At 46.0% G+C, this 20,031-nt stretch overlaps 1 protein-coding gene across 1 annotated transcript; it reads left to right on the top strand.

Moving 5' to 3' along the window:
- The first annotated feature begins 397 nt into the window (after positions 1-397).
- EI24 (EI24 autophagy associated transmembrane protein) lies at positions 398-18,240 on the top strand. Its single transcript, XM_040976761.1, has 11 exons — positions 398-457; positions 4,505-4,617; positions 8,120-8,265; positions 8,751-8,811; positions 10,444-10,510; positions 11,516-11,640; positions 11,941-12,060; positions 12,353-12,464; positions 13,044-13,155; positions 13,523-13,597; positions 17,038-18,240. Exons 2-11 carry the CDS (start codon positions 4,576-4,578, stop codon positions 17,198-17,200), a joined length of 1,023 nt encoding a protein of 340 aa, XP_040832695.1. The 5' UTR covers positions 398-457; positions 4,505-4,575; the 3' UTR covers positions 17,201-18,240.
- Positions 18,241-20,031: the final 1,791 nt, after the last annotated feature.

The raw sequence follows: 20,031 nt of genomic DNA, 5'->3' as shown, positions 1-20,031 counted from the left end.
TTTGTATGTTTTGATTACAGAAAATCTCCGACCCAACAAAGCAAGGTGACCTTGGTATGAGAGTATAGGATCTTAGAAAGTACGCGGGTAGGAGAAGGAAGGGGAGCAGGGACCTGTGAGAGCAGAATCGGGACCAAGGACCTGAGAGCGCAGAACCCCAGCGGAGACGGCGCGCATGGTGCGTGCAGCCACCAGGCGGAGTCCCAGCGCCCCGCCACGGGCGGACGGGCGCGCGACGGGCGGACCCGCGCCGACTACATTTCCCAGGCTCCGCCGCTGCGCACGGGCCGCCCCCTTCGGCCCCGGCGCCCCGCGGCGCGCCCGCCCCCTTCCCAGCCGCCCCGTGCGGCCGGGCATGCCCAGTGCGGGCGCTGTGGCTCCGGCCCTGGGAGCGCCCCGGCGGAGCGGCGCCGGGCGCGGAGGAGCCGAGGGACCGGGCCGAGCGGCGGCGGCCGAGGTACGGGGAAGTGCGGGTCCCGCGGCGCGTTGACCCCGTGCGCAGCCCGTGCTGCTGCTTGGCCGGGGCGGTGAGGGCAGGCCCGGCGCACGAACGCGGGTTCCGGAGGCTGCGGGCGAGGGGCTGAGCTGGGCGCAGGGTCGTGGCGCAGGACCCGGCGCTGGGGGCGACGCTGCCACGGGCGCGGCGTGGTGCGGCTGGTGGTGAGCGTGGGCAGCACTCCGTGCACGCCTGTGGTTGGGCAGGGAGACTGGCCTTGCCGTCGGATGGCCGCGGAGCTGCGGCCGAGTGGTGACAGGTAGTAGGTGGCGCCCCGGGAGAAGAGAGCGTGTTTACCTTCTCTGTGCCTGGGCAGGGGTTATGCCAGGTTCCTGCTTCCTGGGACTAGTGCTGTAAATGAAGCTGCATTGCTGTGTCAGTAGATGCTTGACGAGTTCTGATGACAGTCAGGAATGTCATGGCCCGCCGTCTTTGAAGGCGTCGGAGAGGTTATTTGTCCGGTGAAAAGCGCTCAGTTAAACTCAAGTCCTCATTGCAGAGCTAAAGTAGGAAGGCCCAACGCCGCTTTCCCAACTCCAGGCCGCTTTCTGTAAATTTGGGAAATTGTTTTATCCGAAAGGCGGAGGGACAGAGACAGATCTTTATTCTCTGGTTTCATCTCCAAAGACAGACAGCAGCCACGAGATAAGTAAGAACCAGTTTGCATCTCTGCCCTGGCTGGCAGGGGTCCCAAGGGACTTGAGCCAGCGACTTCCAGGGTGACCAAGAGCAGGAATACTGGAATGAGAAGCAGCCAGAACTTAAACTACAGCCTCTTATTGGGACTGCGTGTGCTCCAAAAGGGTGACAAATTTTTCTTCATACCCCAGGCTGTTTGTCAGATAGTCCCCATACACCCTTGGAGAAGGATGTTAGAATCTCGGGGTAAAACTAAAATGGCTTGTGCTTCAGACGCCGCTGTTGGTTAGTAGGTTCCCTGTTGCTTGGTGCAGGCAGCAGCCAGGTGTTAACTGGCCCAAGTTCAAGCCAGGCTGAGCCAGGCAGAGCTACACAGACCCCAGGGCTGGCTCCTGGTCCGTGTCCCGTGAGAAATCCTGCGTGACTGATGGCCTTACACAGCTCCGGGCTGCTTTGGTCTTCAGTGGGATTATGTTTGCTTCGTTTTCATCTGTTCCACTTTATAGTCTCAGTACTGTTTGTTTGAAACGATTTATTGTTTGAAAGAGTTACACAGAGAAAGAGATATGGAGAGGGAGCTTTTTGTTGGTTGGTTCCCTCCTCGAATACGCTCAGTGTCCAAGGCTGGTCAGGTCAAAGCCAGGAGTTTCATCCGGGTCTCGCATGTGGTCGCGGGGGCCCGAGTACTTGGGCTATCTCCTTCCAGCCGGCACTTTAGCGGGGAGCTGGATCTGGAGTGGAACAGCTGGGACGTGAACTGATGCGCACATAGGAAGTCTTGAGCTTCATCCTTCAGCTTTGCTGTCATACCCCCACCCCTCCGGGCCTAGAGTCCTGTCAGGGCATCCTCAGAGGTGTGTCTAGAACTCTGAGGTGTTTGCTTGGACGGAAGGAGAGTGGATGCGTTTCTCATCCTGGAGACTGGAGTTCCTGCATGGAGAGCCTTGGTAGGATTTAACCCCACGAGCAGAAGATGCTGTGGGTGTTGTGCAAGCAGCTTTCCTGCCACTCTAGTCCCTGCTCTTCCAGTTCTAAGTGGCCCAGGTCCAGTTGCGTCAGTGAGGTGCAGTTCGTTGAGATGGTTAAAGGTCAGGGAAAGTGTGTTTATGCTTTGAAACTTACACAAGCTGCTGTGTGTAAAATTCTCTTAAATTGAGAATAGTGCACTTAGTTTAGTAGGAGGTTGAGAACTATAGAATCACAACTTTTTTCCTGGGCACTTTCAATTTTATTTATTTTTAGATATAATTTTTTAAAGACTTATTTATTCTTGTTGCAAAATCAGATATACAGAGAGGAGGAGGAGAGACAGAGAAAGATCTTCTGTCTGATGATTCACTCCCCAAGTAGCTACAATGGCTAGTGCTGTGCCGATCTGAAGCCAGGAGCTCTTCCGGGTTTCCCAAGCAGGTGCAAGGTCCCAAGGCTTTGGGCTGTCCTCCACTGCTTTTCCAGGCCGCAAACAGGGAGCTGGATGGGAAACTGGGCCGCTGGGGTTAGAACCAGTGCCCATATGGTATCCTGGTGCGTTCAAGGCGAGAACTTTAGCCACTAGGCCACTGCGCCGGGCCCACATTTTTAAATATAATTAAAAAAAAAGATTAGTTTGAAAGGTATAGTTATGGATAGAGAAGGAGAGGTAATGAGAGAGATCTTCTATCTGCTGTTTCACTTTTCAAATGGCCATGATGGCTAGGACTGGACCAGCCTGAATCCAGGAGCAGGAGTTTAATCCAGTCTCCTGCACAGGTACTGTAGGGACCCAAGTGCTTGTTCCATCTTCTGCTGCTTTCCCAGGTGCCTTAGCAAAGAGCTGGATCAGAAGTGGAGCAGCCAAGACTCGAACCAGCGTCCACAGAGGACCCTGGCATTGCAGGTGTTGGTTTTATCTGCTATGCCACAATCCCAGTCCCTGAATTTTGCTTTTCATAACTTTTGTTTATTTCTTTGAAAGGCAGATTGAGCTCCTATCCTAAACAGCTAGGCCTGGGTAGACAGGTGTCTTGTACCTGGTCCTCAGCTCCACATGGAAGGCAAGGCTGCATGTGCCAGAGCCGTCTCCCACTGCCCTCTGGAGTTCAGCTTGTTAGGAGGCAGGATAGGAGTGGAGTGGGGACCTGAACCCAGATCCTGATTGAGAAAGCCGGCATAATGAGCAGCATCTTAATCACACTTTATAAAGCTTGTCTTGGGCCTGGTGCGATAGCCTAGAGCTAAAGTCCTTGCCTTGCATGCACTAGGGTCCCATATGGGCACCGGTTCTAATCCCATCCAGCTTCCCATCGAGCTCCCTTCCTGTGGCCTGGGAAAGCAGCGGAGGACGGCCCAAAGCCTTGGGACCCTGCATCTGTGTGGGAAACCTGGAGGAAGCTCTGGACTCCTGGCTTCAAATTAGTGCAGCTCCAACCACTGCAGCTGTTTGGGGAGTGAATCAAGGAACGGAAGATCTTCCTTTCTGTCTCTCCTCCTCCTCTCTGTATATCTGACTTTCTAATAAAAATTTTAAAAAGCTGGTCCCTGTTTATATTTGAGATCCAGAAGCATGCTGACAGAGAGCCTATGAGTACACTCCCAACTGCTGGCTGGTTTACTCCCCAAACTCCCGTAACGGTGAGGGTCAAAGCCGGGACCTGGGAGCTCCATTCACATCCAGGTGTCCCAGCTTGGTGGCTGGAACTTCATCCTTTGAGCCATCACTTGCTTCCCCATGATGTGCATTGGCAGAACAGCCAGGCCTCAGAACAGGCTATGGGCTGTGGGTGTGCCCAAGCAGCCTTCCACTGCTCTGCCAAATGCCGCCTCTTGGCCTAGTTCAAAATCTACTGGTACTTGTGCGCTTGTTTTATTATGCATAAGTATCTATTTAAAATGACAAAGCCGGAAGTCCTCTTTGGACCTTGCTCAGTGATTTTGCCATACCTTAAGCATTGCTGTGTGCTGGAGGCCTCTGTTGTTGACTCAGGTGCACGTTTAGACAGTTTGTAAGAACTTCCACGAAGCTCTTGTTGTTTTATTTAAGCACTGGGTGATAGGCAGCAAACCTGAAAATTGCTCCTGAGACACTTTGCCATTCAGTACCTTGTCAATAAAAAATCTTGGAAAGTGTAGCAGCAGATTTGCTGGGGTTCCACATTGAAGGCGTGGGTCTAAGAGCACATTTTCCCTCTGGAAGTGGAAGAGAAGTTAGTGATTTAAAAAAAAAATACTATAGTTTTTAGGTTTCCATGGATCCTGGGATACCAATTCCTCACTGTTACAAGCTGGCGTCTAATGCTGTCATTTTAGGGTCGTAAGTATGTGGGGTCATGGTATAGCAATGGGTGTGAAGTAGCTTTTGCTTAAGATAAATGTGTCTTCCGTATTTTCCAGGTCCTTCATGATGAAAGATTTGGGGGCATTCCTCTCTCCTCTGTGTAGTTGATAGTTTGGGTGGTGAAGAGATGGCCGACAGTGTCAAAACCTTCCTGCAGGACCTAGCCAGGGTGAGTACCTCTTGACCTTTTTCACTGAAGAAGCTGACTGGAAAATGCTTTAGGTGTTTTTAGAAATGTGTGTATTTTTTATTTATTTGAAAGGCAGAGTGGCGTTCACTCCAAATGCCTGTGACAGCCAGGCTGGACCAGGAGGAAGCCAGGAGCCGTGAGCTCCTCCCAGTCTCCCAAGTGAGTGGCAGCCCAAGCACTTAGGCCATCTTTCCTGGTCACTCAGATTACCAGTGGCACAAATCTCCATTACTGTTCGTGAATGTGCGGTCTAGTGGCTCAGTTGTGACTCTCCTAGCCATGTCCCCACAGAAGGGGGAAGGGGGTGTTTTAGAGGAGCTAACGATCCTCTTGTAATGCTTTCACTGTTTTGCCATTTGTGTACTGTTAACTCTCAAACCTAGATCAGCTCTACAGTATGCTGTCAAATTTCTGGTTTTAAAAAAATAGAACTTGCAGTTTTATAGTTAAAAGCAGAATAAGAGTTAAAAGTTGCTCAGACATCAAGGGTTTGGTGCATACTGTTCCTGTGTACATTATCATCAGACAGTAACTGAACATGCCATTTCTCTGTATCTTGGGTATTTCTAACATTTATTTGGCTGATCATTGTAGGTGATAATGCCATCCTTCAATCCAGATTGGCCACTGCTTCTGGAATCTCTTTGCCTGCCTTTTCATGTGGTGGAATATTCCAGTCCTAGGACTTCTTTGGACATAAATCTTACTGTTTACCTTTACTATGCTGTATATTCATTCCTCCAGCTACACCTCCCGTTATTTTGTGTTGTGTGACATGCTCTTACCCTGCAGCGTTTTATAGTTGACAGTAATTATTTATCTTCCTCCAATCTTGGTCCAGCCCTAGTTCTTTCAGAGACCAGTGTTTTATCCATTGTATCTCTTGATTTAGCACAGGATATAGGAAATATTGCAGGCATTTCAATAGTACTGAAAAGGTATAGGGAAAAGCGTTATCTTAGTTTCATAGTTTTTATGTGTGTGGTGGAATTAAAAAACTGCTGATTTTGCAGCCATGTTTTTCAAGATTGGTTTCGGGTGTCAGGCCTGGGAGGAAGGGTCTTCATAAGCAAGGCATTTGTGTAGTCTCAGCAACATCTCGCCATAGATTGCTGATGAGTTGCAAGAGGAAAAATGCATGCAGTGAAGAGCTGGCTAGTACCTTGACATTGAAATCGACATCCCCAGCCAAAGGCAGACGGGTCTCATGCCCCTGAGACCATGGCTTGAGGGCATGCCTTCACCTCTGGAATTCCTGCTAAAATTACTCAGCCTGGACCTCAGCATGAGGAAGCAGACTCAAGTTGAGGGAATTCCCTAAAATAACTGGTCCATATTGCAAAAGAAAAACAAAAACTTCAGCACTTTCGCTGACTCAACTGAGACTGTGAAGAGATGGCAGAAGTAGCTACAGTGTGATTCTGGACTGACTTCTGGATGGAGGTAGTGCTGTAGAAGGCATTGTTGGGACAGATGGAGAAACTGGAGTATGGCGTCGATTGCAGTACTTCTGTATACCTGTATCGAATTTCTTAATTATGTTACGGTTTTGTGAAAAATGTTCTGAGGAAATGCACTGATGGTCTGGTACTGTGGTATAGCTTGTTAAATTGCTGCCTGCAGTGCTGGCAACCCATAGGAGCAGTAGTTCAAGTCCTGTCTGCTCGCTCTTTCCTTCTTTTCTTTCTCTCTCTCTTCCTCCCTTCCTTCCTTTCCTTGAGGGTTTATTTTTAATTGGAAAGTCAGATTTACAGAGAGAAGCAGAGACAGAGAGAAAGATCTTCCGTCTGCTGATTTCACTCCCCAGGTGGCCACAACAACTGGAGCTGAGCTTATCTGAAGCCAGGAGCCAGGAGCTTTTGGGTCTGCCTCGAGGGTGCAGGGTCCCAAGACCTTGGGTCATCCTTGACTGCTTTCCCACGCCACAAGCAGGGAGCTGGGTGGGAAGCATGCAGCCAGAACACGAAGTGGCACCCATATGGGATCCCAGCACATGCAAGATGATGACTTTAACCACTTGAGCCCCTCTGCTCTTTCTAATGTGCTTTCTGTTAATGTGCCTGGGAAAGCAGTAGAACCAAGCACTTTGACTCCTGCATCCATGTGAAAAGCCCAGAAAAATCTCATGGCATCAGCTTGGCCCAAACCCAGTTGATTCATCAATTTGAGGAGTGAACTAGTGGATGAAAGACCTTTTTGTTTCTCCTTCTCTCTTATATTTCAAATAAATAAAATAAATCTTAAAAAAGAAAGAAAAATATACTGGGGCTGGAGCTGTGGTGTATCAGTCTAAGCTTCTGGCTGCTCCACTTCTGATCCAGCTCTGTGCTAATGGGCCTGGGAAAGCAGTGGAAGATGCCACTGGGGCCATTTGGGGAGTGAACCTAAAGAAGCATCTCTTCATATCTCTCTCCTCTCCTCCCCCCTCCCCACCTGCTTTATCCTCCTCCTCTCTCAAAGAAAAAACAAATATTAAAATATATATGCTAAAAGGGCTGGCATTGTAGCACAGTAAGTTAAGCCTATGCTTGCAACCTCGGCATTCCATATCAGAGGGCTGATTCAAGTTTCCATTCTGCTTTGCTTCTAATCTGGCTTGTTGCTAAATGCTCCTGGGAGGAAGTAGGCATGACTGAAATACTTAAGGCCCCTGTGGACGTGGATGAAGTTCTTTTCTCCTGGCTCAGCACTGGCTGTTGTGGTCATTTGGCGAATAACCCGTGGATGGAAGATATATATGCATATCTGTTATTGTTCCTTTGAAATAGATAAAAAAGAAAAAAGACATCCAGTGAATTTAAAAGTAAAGGGACATAATGTAGCAACTAACTTCAATAATTCAGGAAGTTAATATGTGTATATATATATGCATATATATGTCTATATCTGTAAATATGGTAAAATATTAACTGATGAATCTGAGAAGATATTTGCAAGTTCTCCATTATTTTTGCAACTCTCCTGTAAATTAGGAGTTATTTCAAAATTTTAAAAATCTGAGTCTTTTAAGAATTAGAAACAATAAACTACAGTGGTTTTCATAGTTATTTCATTCTGATTTTTTTTTTTTTAGAGCGCCCTTAAGTAAGTTTTTTGGGTGAAGGTTTATTATTTGTATTTGCTCGAAAAGGCAGAGTTGCTGAGAGGAAGTACTAGAGATCTTCCATCTGGTGGTTCACTCCCTAAATGGCTGCAACATTGAGACTGGACCGAGCCCAAAGCAGCCTGTAACTTCATCCAGGTCTCCCATGCTGGTACAGGGGCCCAGGCACTCAGCCTTCTTCCTCTGCTCTTGCAGGTGCATTAGCAGGGAGCTGGATCAGAAGTGGAGCATCTGGGACTCAAATGGGATGCTGTGGCAAAGGTGGGGGCTTAATGTGTTGCACTACAATGCTGGCCCCTGCTATTTTCACTTTATGTAGCTTTGAAAGTCATCTCCATCGTTGTCCTTTTTTTTTTAAAGCAGTATCCTTGTCTCTAGGGTATCAAAGATTCGATCTGGGGTATCTGCACCATCTCAAAGCTAGATGCTCGAATCCAGCAAAAGAGAGAAGAACAACGTCGAAGAAGGGCAAGCAGTGTCCTGGCACAGAGGAGAGCCCAGAGTGTAGAACGGAAGCAGGAGAGGTAAGGAGAGCAGTGTGGTGCTAGAAGGTACCCCGGGGACACTGGAGGAAGTGACTGGCTGTGTAGCATGGAATAAAGTTCCTGTATAGTCACCATCCTCATTGTGTTTTGTGTTTTCTCCCAGATCAGTTTTATAGATGGTTTTACTTCCCCAACACATTTACTTAAATGTGTGTCTAACAGCAATCCTTGCTCAAAATGTTGTGCTAAAAAAAAAAAGTCAGAATGGCAAATTAAGAACCACAGAAAAATTATTTGGTTTGATGGATACTTGCAGGAGAATCCTAACCCAAGCTGCCTTTTAATCCTCTTCAACCTCAGATTTCAGAAGACTGTGTGATGTGCTTTAGAAGAACAAGTTCTCTAGAAATATTTTCCATGTTCTCTCATTGACATTAGGACAATGGGGGAATGTTAGTGTGTGTAAGGTAGACAGCTGTTGGAGGAAGTGCCTTGTCAGATAAAGTGTATGCTGTCTTTTCTAGTGAGCCACGGATCGTCAGTAGAATATTCCAGTGCTGTGCTTGGAATGGCGGAGTGTTTTGGGTAGGTTCTTTTTCTTCAGATTCCATGTACCATATAAATATCTTTGGATTGTTCCTGTGTTAATTGTTCCCTACTGTTTCTTTGAAACAGTAAGAATCGGCTTTTAGCTATTTGTTAGTGTAGTGACATGGGATTCTGAACACCTGCAGTGATATTGCCATGTATAAGGGAATAGTGGTATTAAAGAGAGCCCTGAAGATCCCCAGGAGTTTTGGTAGTGTGACAGATGATGTTTTGTCTTGACATTGTCTAGATGCTTTGGCTGAGAGCAGCATTTGGGGTCGGAGGACAAGGTGGATGTGCCTGGACAACAAGGAGCAGGTTCACGCTGCTCTTCTGCTCCTTGTGCTTTAGAGATGGCTGCTGTTGAAACTCACAGACAACCTGCCTTCTTGTTAACTAGGAGTGAACACAAGCTTAAGTGAATTTTGGTGACTTCAAAGGCAAAGTGGTTAACTGTTCCTTTTGACTGCGTATCGCGTGTAATTAAACTCATCTCTTTTTCAAGATTTATTTTACTTATTTGCGGGAGTCACACAGAAAGGGGATGAGTGAGGATAAGAGATCTTTATTCTGCTGGCTCATGCCCAAGTAACCACAATGGCTGGGACCGAGCTAGGCCCCAGGACTCCCTCTAGGTCTTCATGTGGATGCTCATGGAGGGTGGCAGCATCATAGGCAGTCACTTCACTCATACCCAGACCCCTCATCTTTTTTTTTTTTTTTAATAAAGATTTATTTATTTTAAAGGCAGATATAGAGAGCAAGAGACAGCGAGACCTTCCATCTGTTGATTCACTCAGGTTTCCCTGCTTGGCTGCAGGGGTCCAGTAACTTGCACTCTGTTGCACTGCTTTCCAAGGTGTGTTCATAGGGAGCTGGATCACATGTGGAGCTGGGGAGGGCTCGAACTGTTGTCATCACAGGCAACAGCTTAATCTGTTCTGCAGTGCGGCCTGCCCAGCCCCACCCCAGCTCAACATTATCTAGAGTTCACCAGGTTTCAGGTATTCATTTTAGATTTAACTAATAAATATTGGAGGTCAGCACTGTGGTACAGCATGCAAAGCTGCCGTCTAAGGTACCGGCATCCCACTTGGGCACAGATTCGAGTCCAGGCTGCTCTGCTTTTGATCCAGCTCCCTGTTTTTGCACCTGGGAAAGCAGCAGAAGATGGTTCAAGTGGTTGGGCTCTTGTACCCATGTGGGTGATCCAGAAGAGGCTCGTGACTTCTGACCAGCCCAGCCTGGCTGTTGTGGCCGTTTGGGGAGTAAACCAGCAGAAGGGAGATCACTCTATGTCCTCGTCGCTCTTCTTTGTATAACTTGGCCTTTCAAAAATAATTTTAAAATTAAAAAAAAAAATTGTTACTATGTGCTTAGCTTAGTAGTAGATACCTGTTTTATAGCCTGAATATTTTAGATCTGTCTTCTTTCATTGTTTCATAGGCAGAATGAGGTTGTGCCTCTTGGATGAAACATTGGGAACTGGAAATAGGTCCAAGTTTGGTACTTTGTCAGGCTTTCTGTTTAGTAACAGGTGCCTCCATCAGGGAAATCCTGCTTGCGAAGCTTAAACTCTTGTTTTAAAGAGGAGCTTTTGAAGTTTACTGTATTACTTTTTTCTTTTAGTTCAGTCTCCTCTTGTTCTATCGAGTGTTTATCCCAGTGCTTCAGTCAGTAACAGCTCGCATCATTGGTAAGTGTGTGTCTTGCCTCCTTGCTGTCTGGGGATGGAGGTGGGAGGTAGTGTTTCCATTCTCCTTTAGCTTATTGAACATACTTCCTGTGTACAAGGAGCTTTAGATTTTTGTTTTGTTTAAGGTTTATTTTGGATTTATTTGGAAGGTGGAGTTAACAGAAGAGAGAGGGAGAGATAGAGACATCTTCCACAGCCCAAATAGCCACAACAACTGGATCTGGGCCAGTCAATCAGGGGCTTTATCCAAGTCTCCCACGTGTGTTGCAGGGGCCCAACGACATGGACCATCTTCTGCTGCATTTGCCATAATGTCATCCCTGAGCTTTATTTGTTTCTAATGTAGAACTCTCAAATACCTTTTGAGATATATAATGGAAGTTAGTTACCAAAGTTGAACTGTTAGTAAGCCTGCTGGTTTCCTGCCTACTGTGTGCTGTTAGTCACTATAACATCTGGATCACCAAGGTATATGTGGCCCTGTTTCAAGATAAAGCAGTGCATGGCCATGTTTACCCTGAGTTAGAATTCTGGCCAGAATGTGAGATATCCACCAAGGATAAGATCATCTGAGTTATAGTGATGTGTTACCAAGAAACAAAGAGGAGTAAGAAGGAAAAATTGGGCCTAGCACGATAGCCTAGTGGTAAAGGTCCTCACCTTGAACACGCCAGGATCCCATATGGGCACCGGTTCTAATCCTGGCAGCCCTACTTCCCATCCAGCTCCCTGCTTGTGGCCTGGGAAAGCAGTCGAGGACAGCCCAAAGCTTTGGGACCCAGCACCCGCGTGGGAGACCCCGAAGAGACTCCTGGCTGTTTCAGCTCAGCTCCAGCCGTTTTGCGGCCACTTGAAGATCTTCGTCTCTGTCTTTGCTCTGTGTATATCCACCTTTCCAATAAAAATAAATAAATCTTAAAAAAGAAAGAAAGAATAATCACAGAATGGAGGTTCCTTATCAGGCTTTCAGGTTTTGATTTCTCTGTGCAATTTTTCCTTTCTTAGGTGATCCATCATTGCATGGAGATGTTTGGTCATGGTTGGAATTCTTCCTCACGTCAGTTTTCAGTGCTCTGTGGGTGCTCCCCCTGTTCGTGCTCAGCAAAGTTGTGAATGCCATTTGGTTTCAGGTAGGTCTAGGACAGAATGGAGAGTGCATCCTTCAGCCTGATAGGGCGACAGGTGACCAGTCCCAGTCTGTTGTTGAGGTACCTGTTTCTCAGCCTTAACCTTTCTTGGCTAATCAGACTGTGGGTGACCTTTGTACTCTTGTGAAATGGAATTATGATCTCAAATCACTGGAGCTTCCCATCTCACCTGGGGTCTTTTCTCACCTGGCAGTTCTGGTGGCAAAGTAGTGACTTTGAACTTTGGGATGGGTGTCAGGGTTATTGAATTCATGTGTTGGTGTGCTGTTTTCTCTGTTGTAGGATATAGCTGATTTGGCATTTGAGGTGTCAGGGAGGAAGCCTCACCCCTTCCCTAGTGTGAGCAAAATCATTGCTGACATGCTCTTCAACCTTTTGCTGCAGGCTCTTTTCCTCATCCAGGTGAGACTGGTCCCTGGGCACAAGGACAGGTTACACAGATGTTTCTCTAGAAGGAGTATCACAAACACAGGCCTTGACATTTATGTTGGTGTGTTCTTTCTGAGAAGTAATGATTTTTAAATGTATTTTTTTGAGAGGAACAGGGAAGTTAAAAATCACAAAATTAAAAGAAATATGAATTTATCTGCTCTTGCTGGCTGTCCTGGGTATTATGTGATGGTGGGAGTGTGGCAGGGAATGGAGTTAAGTCTCTGAAGTTTCAAGATGACAGTTTGTTGTTTTTGTTCTTCAGGGGATGTTTGTGAGTCTCTTTCCCATTCATCTTGTTGGCCAGCTGGTTAGTCTCCTGCACATGTCCCTTCTCTACTCCCTGTACTGCTTTGAATATCGTTGGTTCAATAAAGGTAAGTCCAGCTCAGGAACCCCAGAATGCAGTGGGTAGGTTTGGAAATGCTAGTGCCAAGTGGACTTAAATGAGTCAGCACCTAGTGCCCTTGGCAGATCATCTTGGAAAGAAGCCTGCTTTGTCTTCATGGGTTTAACGTTTAACTTTGAATCTAGGAGAGGTATCAGTATCACACACCATCCTTTTGGTGCTTAATAATATGTAGCTCCCACAGCACCAGAAGAAGACTGGCATTATGTCTGGGTGAGTGTGGTTGAGTGAGGGTAGCTGGTTCCTGCAAGATGCATCCCTCTTATTGATGTCATGCTTTGTTCCAGGCTAGTCCTGACAAAGGATACTGCTGCTGAAGTCCTAATTGACTTAGCCTCTGAGCCTTGAAATTGTGATTATTGAATTATAAAAACTTTGCATACAAGCTTTATATCAGATTTGCGCAGTGCTAATTTATATGCTGTACCTGTGTTGTAAAATGGTAGGTTTGCACCCAAAATCAAGCCTCAGTTTGTTGACCGTAGTTCTTTAGTTACTAGAGTAAAAGGAAATCTCAGTGTAATTGTGTTTGGCTCACTTTTTTTAGGAATTGAAATGCACCAGCGGTTGTCAAACATAGAAAGGAACTGGCCTTACTACTTTGGGTTTGGCTTACCCTTGGCTTTTCTCACAGCAATGCAGTCCTCATACATCATCAGGTAATTCGGGCAGAGGGATTTGAAATAAAATTTATTCCTATAGTGAGCCCCTCTGCTTCCCCAGTTCTGTGCTTAGAGGACGTGGGATTTTCCTCCTTGACAGTCATAGGCATTTGTCAGCGTTAAAATTGAAATCTGCGTGATGCGTCATCGTATATTGTTTATATGGCTTCCTGGATCCAGTATTCAACATTTCAGTGCCTAGATAGTTTTTCTCGTTAAAAGTGCATTGATATAGTAAGATTCCATTAAGACGTTTGTACTAGAGGCAAAGATTAGCAATTTTAATGTCTTCTCTAAGGTCATGTGACTAATTATTTTTGTTTGTTTTCACCCCCACCTTTTATTTTTTTTTCCCTTTAAATAGTGGATGCCTCTTTTCCATCCTGTTCCCTTTATTCATTATCAGCGCTAATGAAGCAAAGACCCCTGGAAAAGCATAGTAAGTATAAACCAGTGGTAGTGAGTGAAGTTTTCCTCAAGTAAATGAATGGGACTGTAACACTGTAATTACATCAGTGGTAATTTAGTAAGCTCTTATATTGCAGGAAAGCCTTAATGTGTATATAGAGAAAAATACCACTGTAATATATTCCAAGATTCTCTCCATAAATATATGTATGCAAATATTTTGTATTTCTAAGAGTAATGTTTTTAAAATTTTTTTTTTGAAAGATTTATTTTATTTTTATTACAAAGTCAGATATACAGAGAGGAGGAGAGATAGAGAGGAAGTGGAGCTGCCGGGAATTAGAACCGGCGACCATATGGGATCCCAGGTCATTCAAGGTGAGGACGTTAGCCACTAGGCCACGCCGCCAGGCCCGAGTAATTTTTTTTAAGGATTTATTTATTTTTATTGGAAATGCAGATATACAGAGAGGAGAGACAGAGAAGATCTTTTTTTTCCCACACTGAAATATATATTTTTTCTGTATCTGGGGTGAGGGGAGAAACAAAGGGAGAAGTCCCACCCAGCCTCCCACCCATCCCAGTTCCCCAATGTGGGGCATGCTCCGAAGGTCCTGCTCAAGCAGTTTTGATAATTCAGCAGTTCTGAATTGTTGTCACTCCCGCCATTCCAAGCATGATGAAATCTCTTCAGAATATACTGGCTGACATAATCTCTTCATGGTTGGGGTTCTGAGATCAGCAGTTCACTTGGAAGGATCCCCAGAAAAACTTCATCTGAGGTGATCCCAGCCCTGATTCTCGTTTGTGTTTGCCAGTACAGGTCTGAAACAGTCTGTCGACCATAACAGCTTATGCATAGGCTGGTCATTGCAATTGCTGGGTCAGTTCTGTTTCCAGCCCTGTCTTCCACACGAACCAATGGTTGTTCAGTCTAGCCCGATCCTGTCCATTTCATACTCTGCCCTCACGCAAACCAGTGGGAGCTGCAGCCTAGATGGGCAACTCCCCATTACCCCCACCAGGCCTGCCGTCCTACCCTGGTTCCCATGCTTGCCACTATGTTTAGAAAAGATCTTCTGTCCACACGTTCACTCCCCAAGTGGCCACAACGGCTGGAGCTGAGTCAATCTGAAACCAGGAGCCAGAAGCCTCTGGGTCTGCTTTGTACGTGCAGGGTCCCAGGCTTTGGGTTGTCCTCCACTGCTTTCTCGGGCAATAAGCAGGCAGCTGGATGAGAAGCGGGGCTGCTGGGATGAGCTGGCGCCCATATGGGCTCTTCTGTGTGCAAGGTGAGGACTTCAGGTGCTAGGCTACAGTGCAGTGCCTGATTTTTTTTTTTATATTTATTGATTTGATTAGAAAAATTAGGCAGAGATCTCCCATCTGCTACTCCCCAAATGGCTACAAAGACTAGAGCTGGGCCAGTCCAAACCTGGGAGCCAGGAGCTTCTTCGGGTCTCCCATTGGGCAGCAGGATCCCAAGGAATTTGACCATCCTCCGCTGCTTTCCCAGGCCATTAGCAGGGAGCTGGATCAGTAGTAGAATAGCTGGGACTGGCACAAAAATGGAATATCTGATGCTGCAGGTGGGGGATTAACCTGATATGCCACCACACTGTCCTCTAGAAGTAATTATTATTATCAACATTCTTAGAAGTTAACAATTCAGTGTTGGGCATTTGGTGCAGTAGGTAAGGGGCTGCTTAGGATTGTCCATCCAATATTGCAGTCTCTGGGTTTGCATTGTGAGGCTGCTTAGGTGTCCAGCTTCCTCCTGATGTATAGCCTGAGCAAGTGATGGTTCAGGTAACTGGTCCTTGTCATCCACATGGAGACCTGTTGAGTTTCTACCTCCCAACCTTAGTCTGATCCAGCATCCTATGAACCCGTGAATAGGAAATCTTTATCTCCTTGCCTTTCAAATTAAACAAACAAAAACAAAAACCACAAGAATTTAGCAGTTAGGATGACATATGCAGTTAAGCTCATTTTTTGTGAGAATGGACAGCATTTACTTTGGTTTATTTGAAAAGCAGAGTTGTGCCAGCACTGTGGCTCAGCGGGCTAACACTACCTGCAAGCACTGGATTGCCATATTGGTGCTGGTTTGTGTCCCTGGCTGCACCACTTTGAATCCAGCTCCCTGCTTAGTGTCTAGAAAAAGAGTGAAGAATGTCCTAAGGCCTTGTGACTGCATCCACATGGGAAATCCAGAAGAGGCTTAGACTCCTGGCTTTGAATTCACCCAACTCTGGCTGTGGCAGCTATTTGGGGAGTGAACCAGTGGATGGAAGGTATTTCTCTCTGTCTTTGCTTTCCTCTGTAAATCTGCCTTGAAACAAAAATAAATAAATCATTTTTTTTTTTAAGCAGAGTTAGAGATATGTTGTCTGCTCCTGGTTTACTCACAAATGACCACAATGCCTGGGGCTGAGCCAGGCTGAAGCCAAGACCCCTCTGTGCTGCATCAGGATTCCCGGCACTTGGGCAATCTTGTGCTTTTCCAGGCAAAGTAGTAGGGAGTGCGATGGGAAGAACAGCCTGGACTGAAGCTTGTACTCTCATGGGATATTAACGTTGCAGGCAGTGGCTTAAATTACCATGTTAAAATTGCGGTCTTGAGTGGCCAACTTTTAAAAGAAGTAGTGGGCAGTATGGTCCGGCCACTTGATTTTATTAATAATCGTAAAATTACCGCCTATGATGCCACCTGCATCCCATACGGGTGCTGCCAGTTTAAGACTTCCAAACCATCTCCCTGCAAATGGCCTAGGAATAGCAAAAGATGGTCCAGGTACTTGGGTCCCTGCCACCCATGTGGGAGACCCTGGGTGACGCTTCTGACTTCAGCCTGGCCTAGGTAGCTCTGGCAGTTGGGTGTCTAGGGAATGAAATGGCAGTTGGGGAATCTGTCTCTGTAACTTTGACATTCAAATAAATAAATAAAGCTTTTAAAAAAATGATAAGCATTTTTAAAGTTTTTTTTTTTTTTTTTTTTTTTTTTTTAGCAAAAATTCCAAAATTCCACTGCTTCTATTGCTTTAAAGAAAAACTGCTTTGGTCAAACCAATGGAGAATACTTGTGTTACAAATGTTAGGTCTGTTTAGGACTTTTGCATGTTCCCCTTTATAGCTATTACCGAGATTGGCCTTTTCTGACAATGTTTTAAACCACAGCATGTGATATCTTCAGATCATGGCTTGAAGTTTGTGCCCTGAAATCAGCTGCAGAAAAGTAGTCTCAGGCAGACGTAATCTAAAACATATCTCTTGAAACTTTGAGACCAGTGGTTTCAGTGAATATAAGATAGCAGCAGGACTCAGTACATTTCTTTGGTTTCTGCTTCAGCAGGCACGTCTAATTGTTGGTCACATCTCATTGTGTTGTCTTTCCCTATGTAGTTGCCACATAACTGAAGCAATCATTTTGATCTGGGATGCTAACCTGCCGGATCTCTTGCCATTTAGTCTTTTCCAGTTGCGCCTCTTCTCCCTGGTGGTCTTCTTAAGCAACAGACTCTTCCACAAGACAGTCTACCTGCAGTCTGCGCTGAGCAGCTCCACCTCTGCAGAGAAGTTCCCTTCACCACATGCGTCTCCTGCCAAACTGAAGGCTGCTGCAGGCCACTGAGTCGCCTGCCATCAGAGGGGCTGGGTGGGATTGGAAGGAGGCTGTGGCAGCTTTCTCTAATCTCTGACACCACCACGCCTCACCTTGCCCTATAGCCCCCAACTGGGGAAGGCAGGACTCGCTCTGCCAAGGGCCCTCTGCATATTCCCTTCTGAGGAATTGGAAGTTTTGCCTTTGGTGCACGTAAAGCAGCATCTTCTTGACACCAGTATGGATTTTTAACACCTCCGTGAGTCTGAAAGGACCACAGGTTTTCTGCAGCTATTTTCTAGCATTTTGCCAGCCGCTGCGCCAGGACTGGTTTGACTCCTTTGTTTTCTCCCTGTGCCATGGCCCCTCCCACCTCTCCTTCCTACCTTCTGCCACCCTTGGATGAATGGGTTTTGTAATTGTAGCTGTTGTGTTTTGTGGATTTGTTATTTTTGTTGTTTTTCTGTGAAGCACATTCATCAAATGGGGGGGCTAAAGGAGAGTCTCAGCTGCTCCTGGACACTCCCCATACAGCCATCACTGTCTTGTTTCTTGTAACTCAGGTTAGGTTTTGGTCTCTCTTACTCCACTGCAAACACATACACACACACACACACACACACACACACAAACAACAAGCCTGAAGAGATGGGACAGGAGGAGGGAAAACCCTACAGCCAGCTTGTTGGGTTTTGAGGAGGGTTTTTTTTTTCTTCCCCTTGAAGGGGATGTAATTCTTTTCACTGGTACATTTAAGGCTCCCCATCTGTGGGGAGGTGCCAGTTCAGGACAAGTGCCACTACAACAGAGATTGCTCAGAGAACCTGAACTTTTCATCTGTGGAGGGTGGAAATTTACTGTTAGCACTGCCGGTCTGTCTGCTATTTCAGAGAAGTATTGGGTGCTGCGAGTGGGAACCGAAGGCATAAACTTCTTAAACCCATGAAACCTGTGATTGGTTGGTGTTTTCCTTTCATTTTAAGAGAAACATGTGTTGGGGAATGGGGCAGATGTCAAAATACTTGTACAATTTAAAAACAAGTCACAATTAAATGTGAGCTGGTTTCCCACTAAGTGTGCAAATGATTGAATTTATAAAACGTGACCTTGAGATATTGATAAAACATGCAACTGTCTTGGAAAACCTGAGTGCAGTCTTGAGAAACTGGCCCTAAGGAATATTCCTTGAGGAAATTTGTATTGTATGAAACAGTCATGTTTACATTTTCTGACAGGTCCAGAAGAAGCTTCTGGAGCCTGGCTTTGCCCCTGGCCTATGTGGCCATTTGAGGAGTGAACCAGCGGATGGGAAATCTTTCTGAAACTACTGGGGAATGAAACAGTGGATGGAATATCCCTCTCTGTATCTTCCCCTCTCTTTGTGTAGCTTTACTTTCAAATAAATCTTTAAAAAAAAAACTTAGTTGGAGCAGAGAACTCCATCTGGGGTGTTCTGTGTGAGTGACAAGGACCCAAGCCATCACCTGCTGCCTCTTGCAGTCTGCATTAGCAGGAAGCTGGGACCCCAACCTGTAGGTATCCCAGGGAGGCCTTACTGCTGTACTAAATGCGTAGCCTCAAAGCTTTATGTTAAGCAACTTACAAAATAGTGAAAAGAGTGCTGTCTAAAACAACACATTTTCTCAAGTCAGGAGGGAGGAGGGGATTGAGACAAAGAATTTAGGTACAATATTGGGTTATTTTATAATAAATTGTTTGACCTTATTTCCCTCATTCTGATTATATTTATGCTGTGCATGTTCTTGCTCCCTATACTGTGCTGCCAAGGAGCCATCTAAAACATAAGCTTGCATTTTAAACTAATTTCCAAAGTTGCCTAACTTTCATTAGAAACATATAAGAGGGCCTGGCACGGTAACCTAGAAGCTAAAGTCCTTGTCTTGCATGCACCAGGATCCCATATGGGAGCTAGTTCCTATCCTGGCTGCTTCAGTTCCCTTCCAGCTCCCTGCTTGTGACCTGAGAAAGCAATGGAGAGGCCTAGAAGAAGCTCCTGGCTCCTGGCTTTGGATCACCTCAGCTCTGGCTGTTGTTGCCACTTGAGGAGTGAGCCAGCAGATGGAAGATCTTTGTAAATCTTTTCAATAAAAATCAACAACAACAACAACAACAAAATAAGAAACTTGCTCAAGATGCCAGGGTTGTGGAATTCCGTATCAGCACTAGTTGGTGTCCTGGCTGCTCTGATTACCATTCAGCTCTGCTAATGTGCCTGGGAAGCAGTGGAAGATTCCCCAAGTGCTTGGACTCCTACCACCCAAGTGAGAAACCTGGATAAAGCCCAGGCCTTGCCCTAGTCATTGTGGTCAGGTAGGGAGTGAACCAGCAGACAGATGTTAGATCTACTCCCTGCCTCTGCCACTCTTTCAAATAAGCAAGTCTTTAGTAAAAGTTCATGAGAGGAGCCAGTGGAATAGCTCAATTGATTAATCTTCCGTTTGCAAATGTCAGCATCTTATCTGGTGCCAGTTCGTGTCCCAGCTTCTCCGGTTCTGATCCAGCTTCCTGCATATGGTCTGGGAAAGCAGTGGAGGATGGCTCAAAACCTTGGGGCCCTTCACCCACGGGGGAGACTCAGATGAAGTTCCTGCCTACTGGCCTTGGATTGGCTCGGCTTTGGCCTTTATGGACTATTTGGGGAGTGAACCAGTGGTGGAAGATCTTTCTGTCCTCTGTAAATCTGACTTTTCCAATAAAAACAATTTTAAAAAACTAATGAGAACTCCATCAAGCAAAGAAACTACAGACTTTTTAAAATAAGGAAATTAAACTTAAAAAAAAAAACTTGGAGCCATTTTTGTATACAGCAGACTAAGCTAAAACCTACAATGCTGGCAACC

This window comes from Ochotona curzoniae, unplaced genomic scaffold (genome assembly GCF_017591425.1).
Source record: "Ochotona curzoniae isolate NIBS_2020 unplaced genomic scaffold, NIBS_Ocur_1.0 contig_2723, whole genome shotgun sequence".
Lineage (NCBI taxonomy): Eukaryota > Metazoa > Chordata > Mammalia > Lagomorpha > Ochotonidae > Ochotona > Ochotona curzoniae.
Note: the sequence above shows the minus strand (reverse complement) of the source record. Positions and strands in the feature narration are given on the sequence as shown.

Excerpts from the sequence above, each read along its gene's own strand:
- EI24 (XM_040976761.1), top strand. The coding sequence starts at position 4,576 with ATGGCCGACAGTGTCAAAACCTTCCTGCAGGACCTAGCCAGG. Across the intron at positions 10,511-11,515 it reads AGTAACAGCTCGCATCATTG|GTGATCCATCATTGCATGGA; the intron begins GTAAGTGTGTGT and ends TTCCTTTCTTAG. Across the intron at positions 12,061-12,352 it reads AGGCTCTTTTCCTCATCCAG|GGGATGTTTGTGAGTCTCTT; the intron begins GTGAGACTGGTC and ends TTTGTTCTTCAG.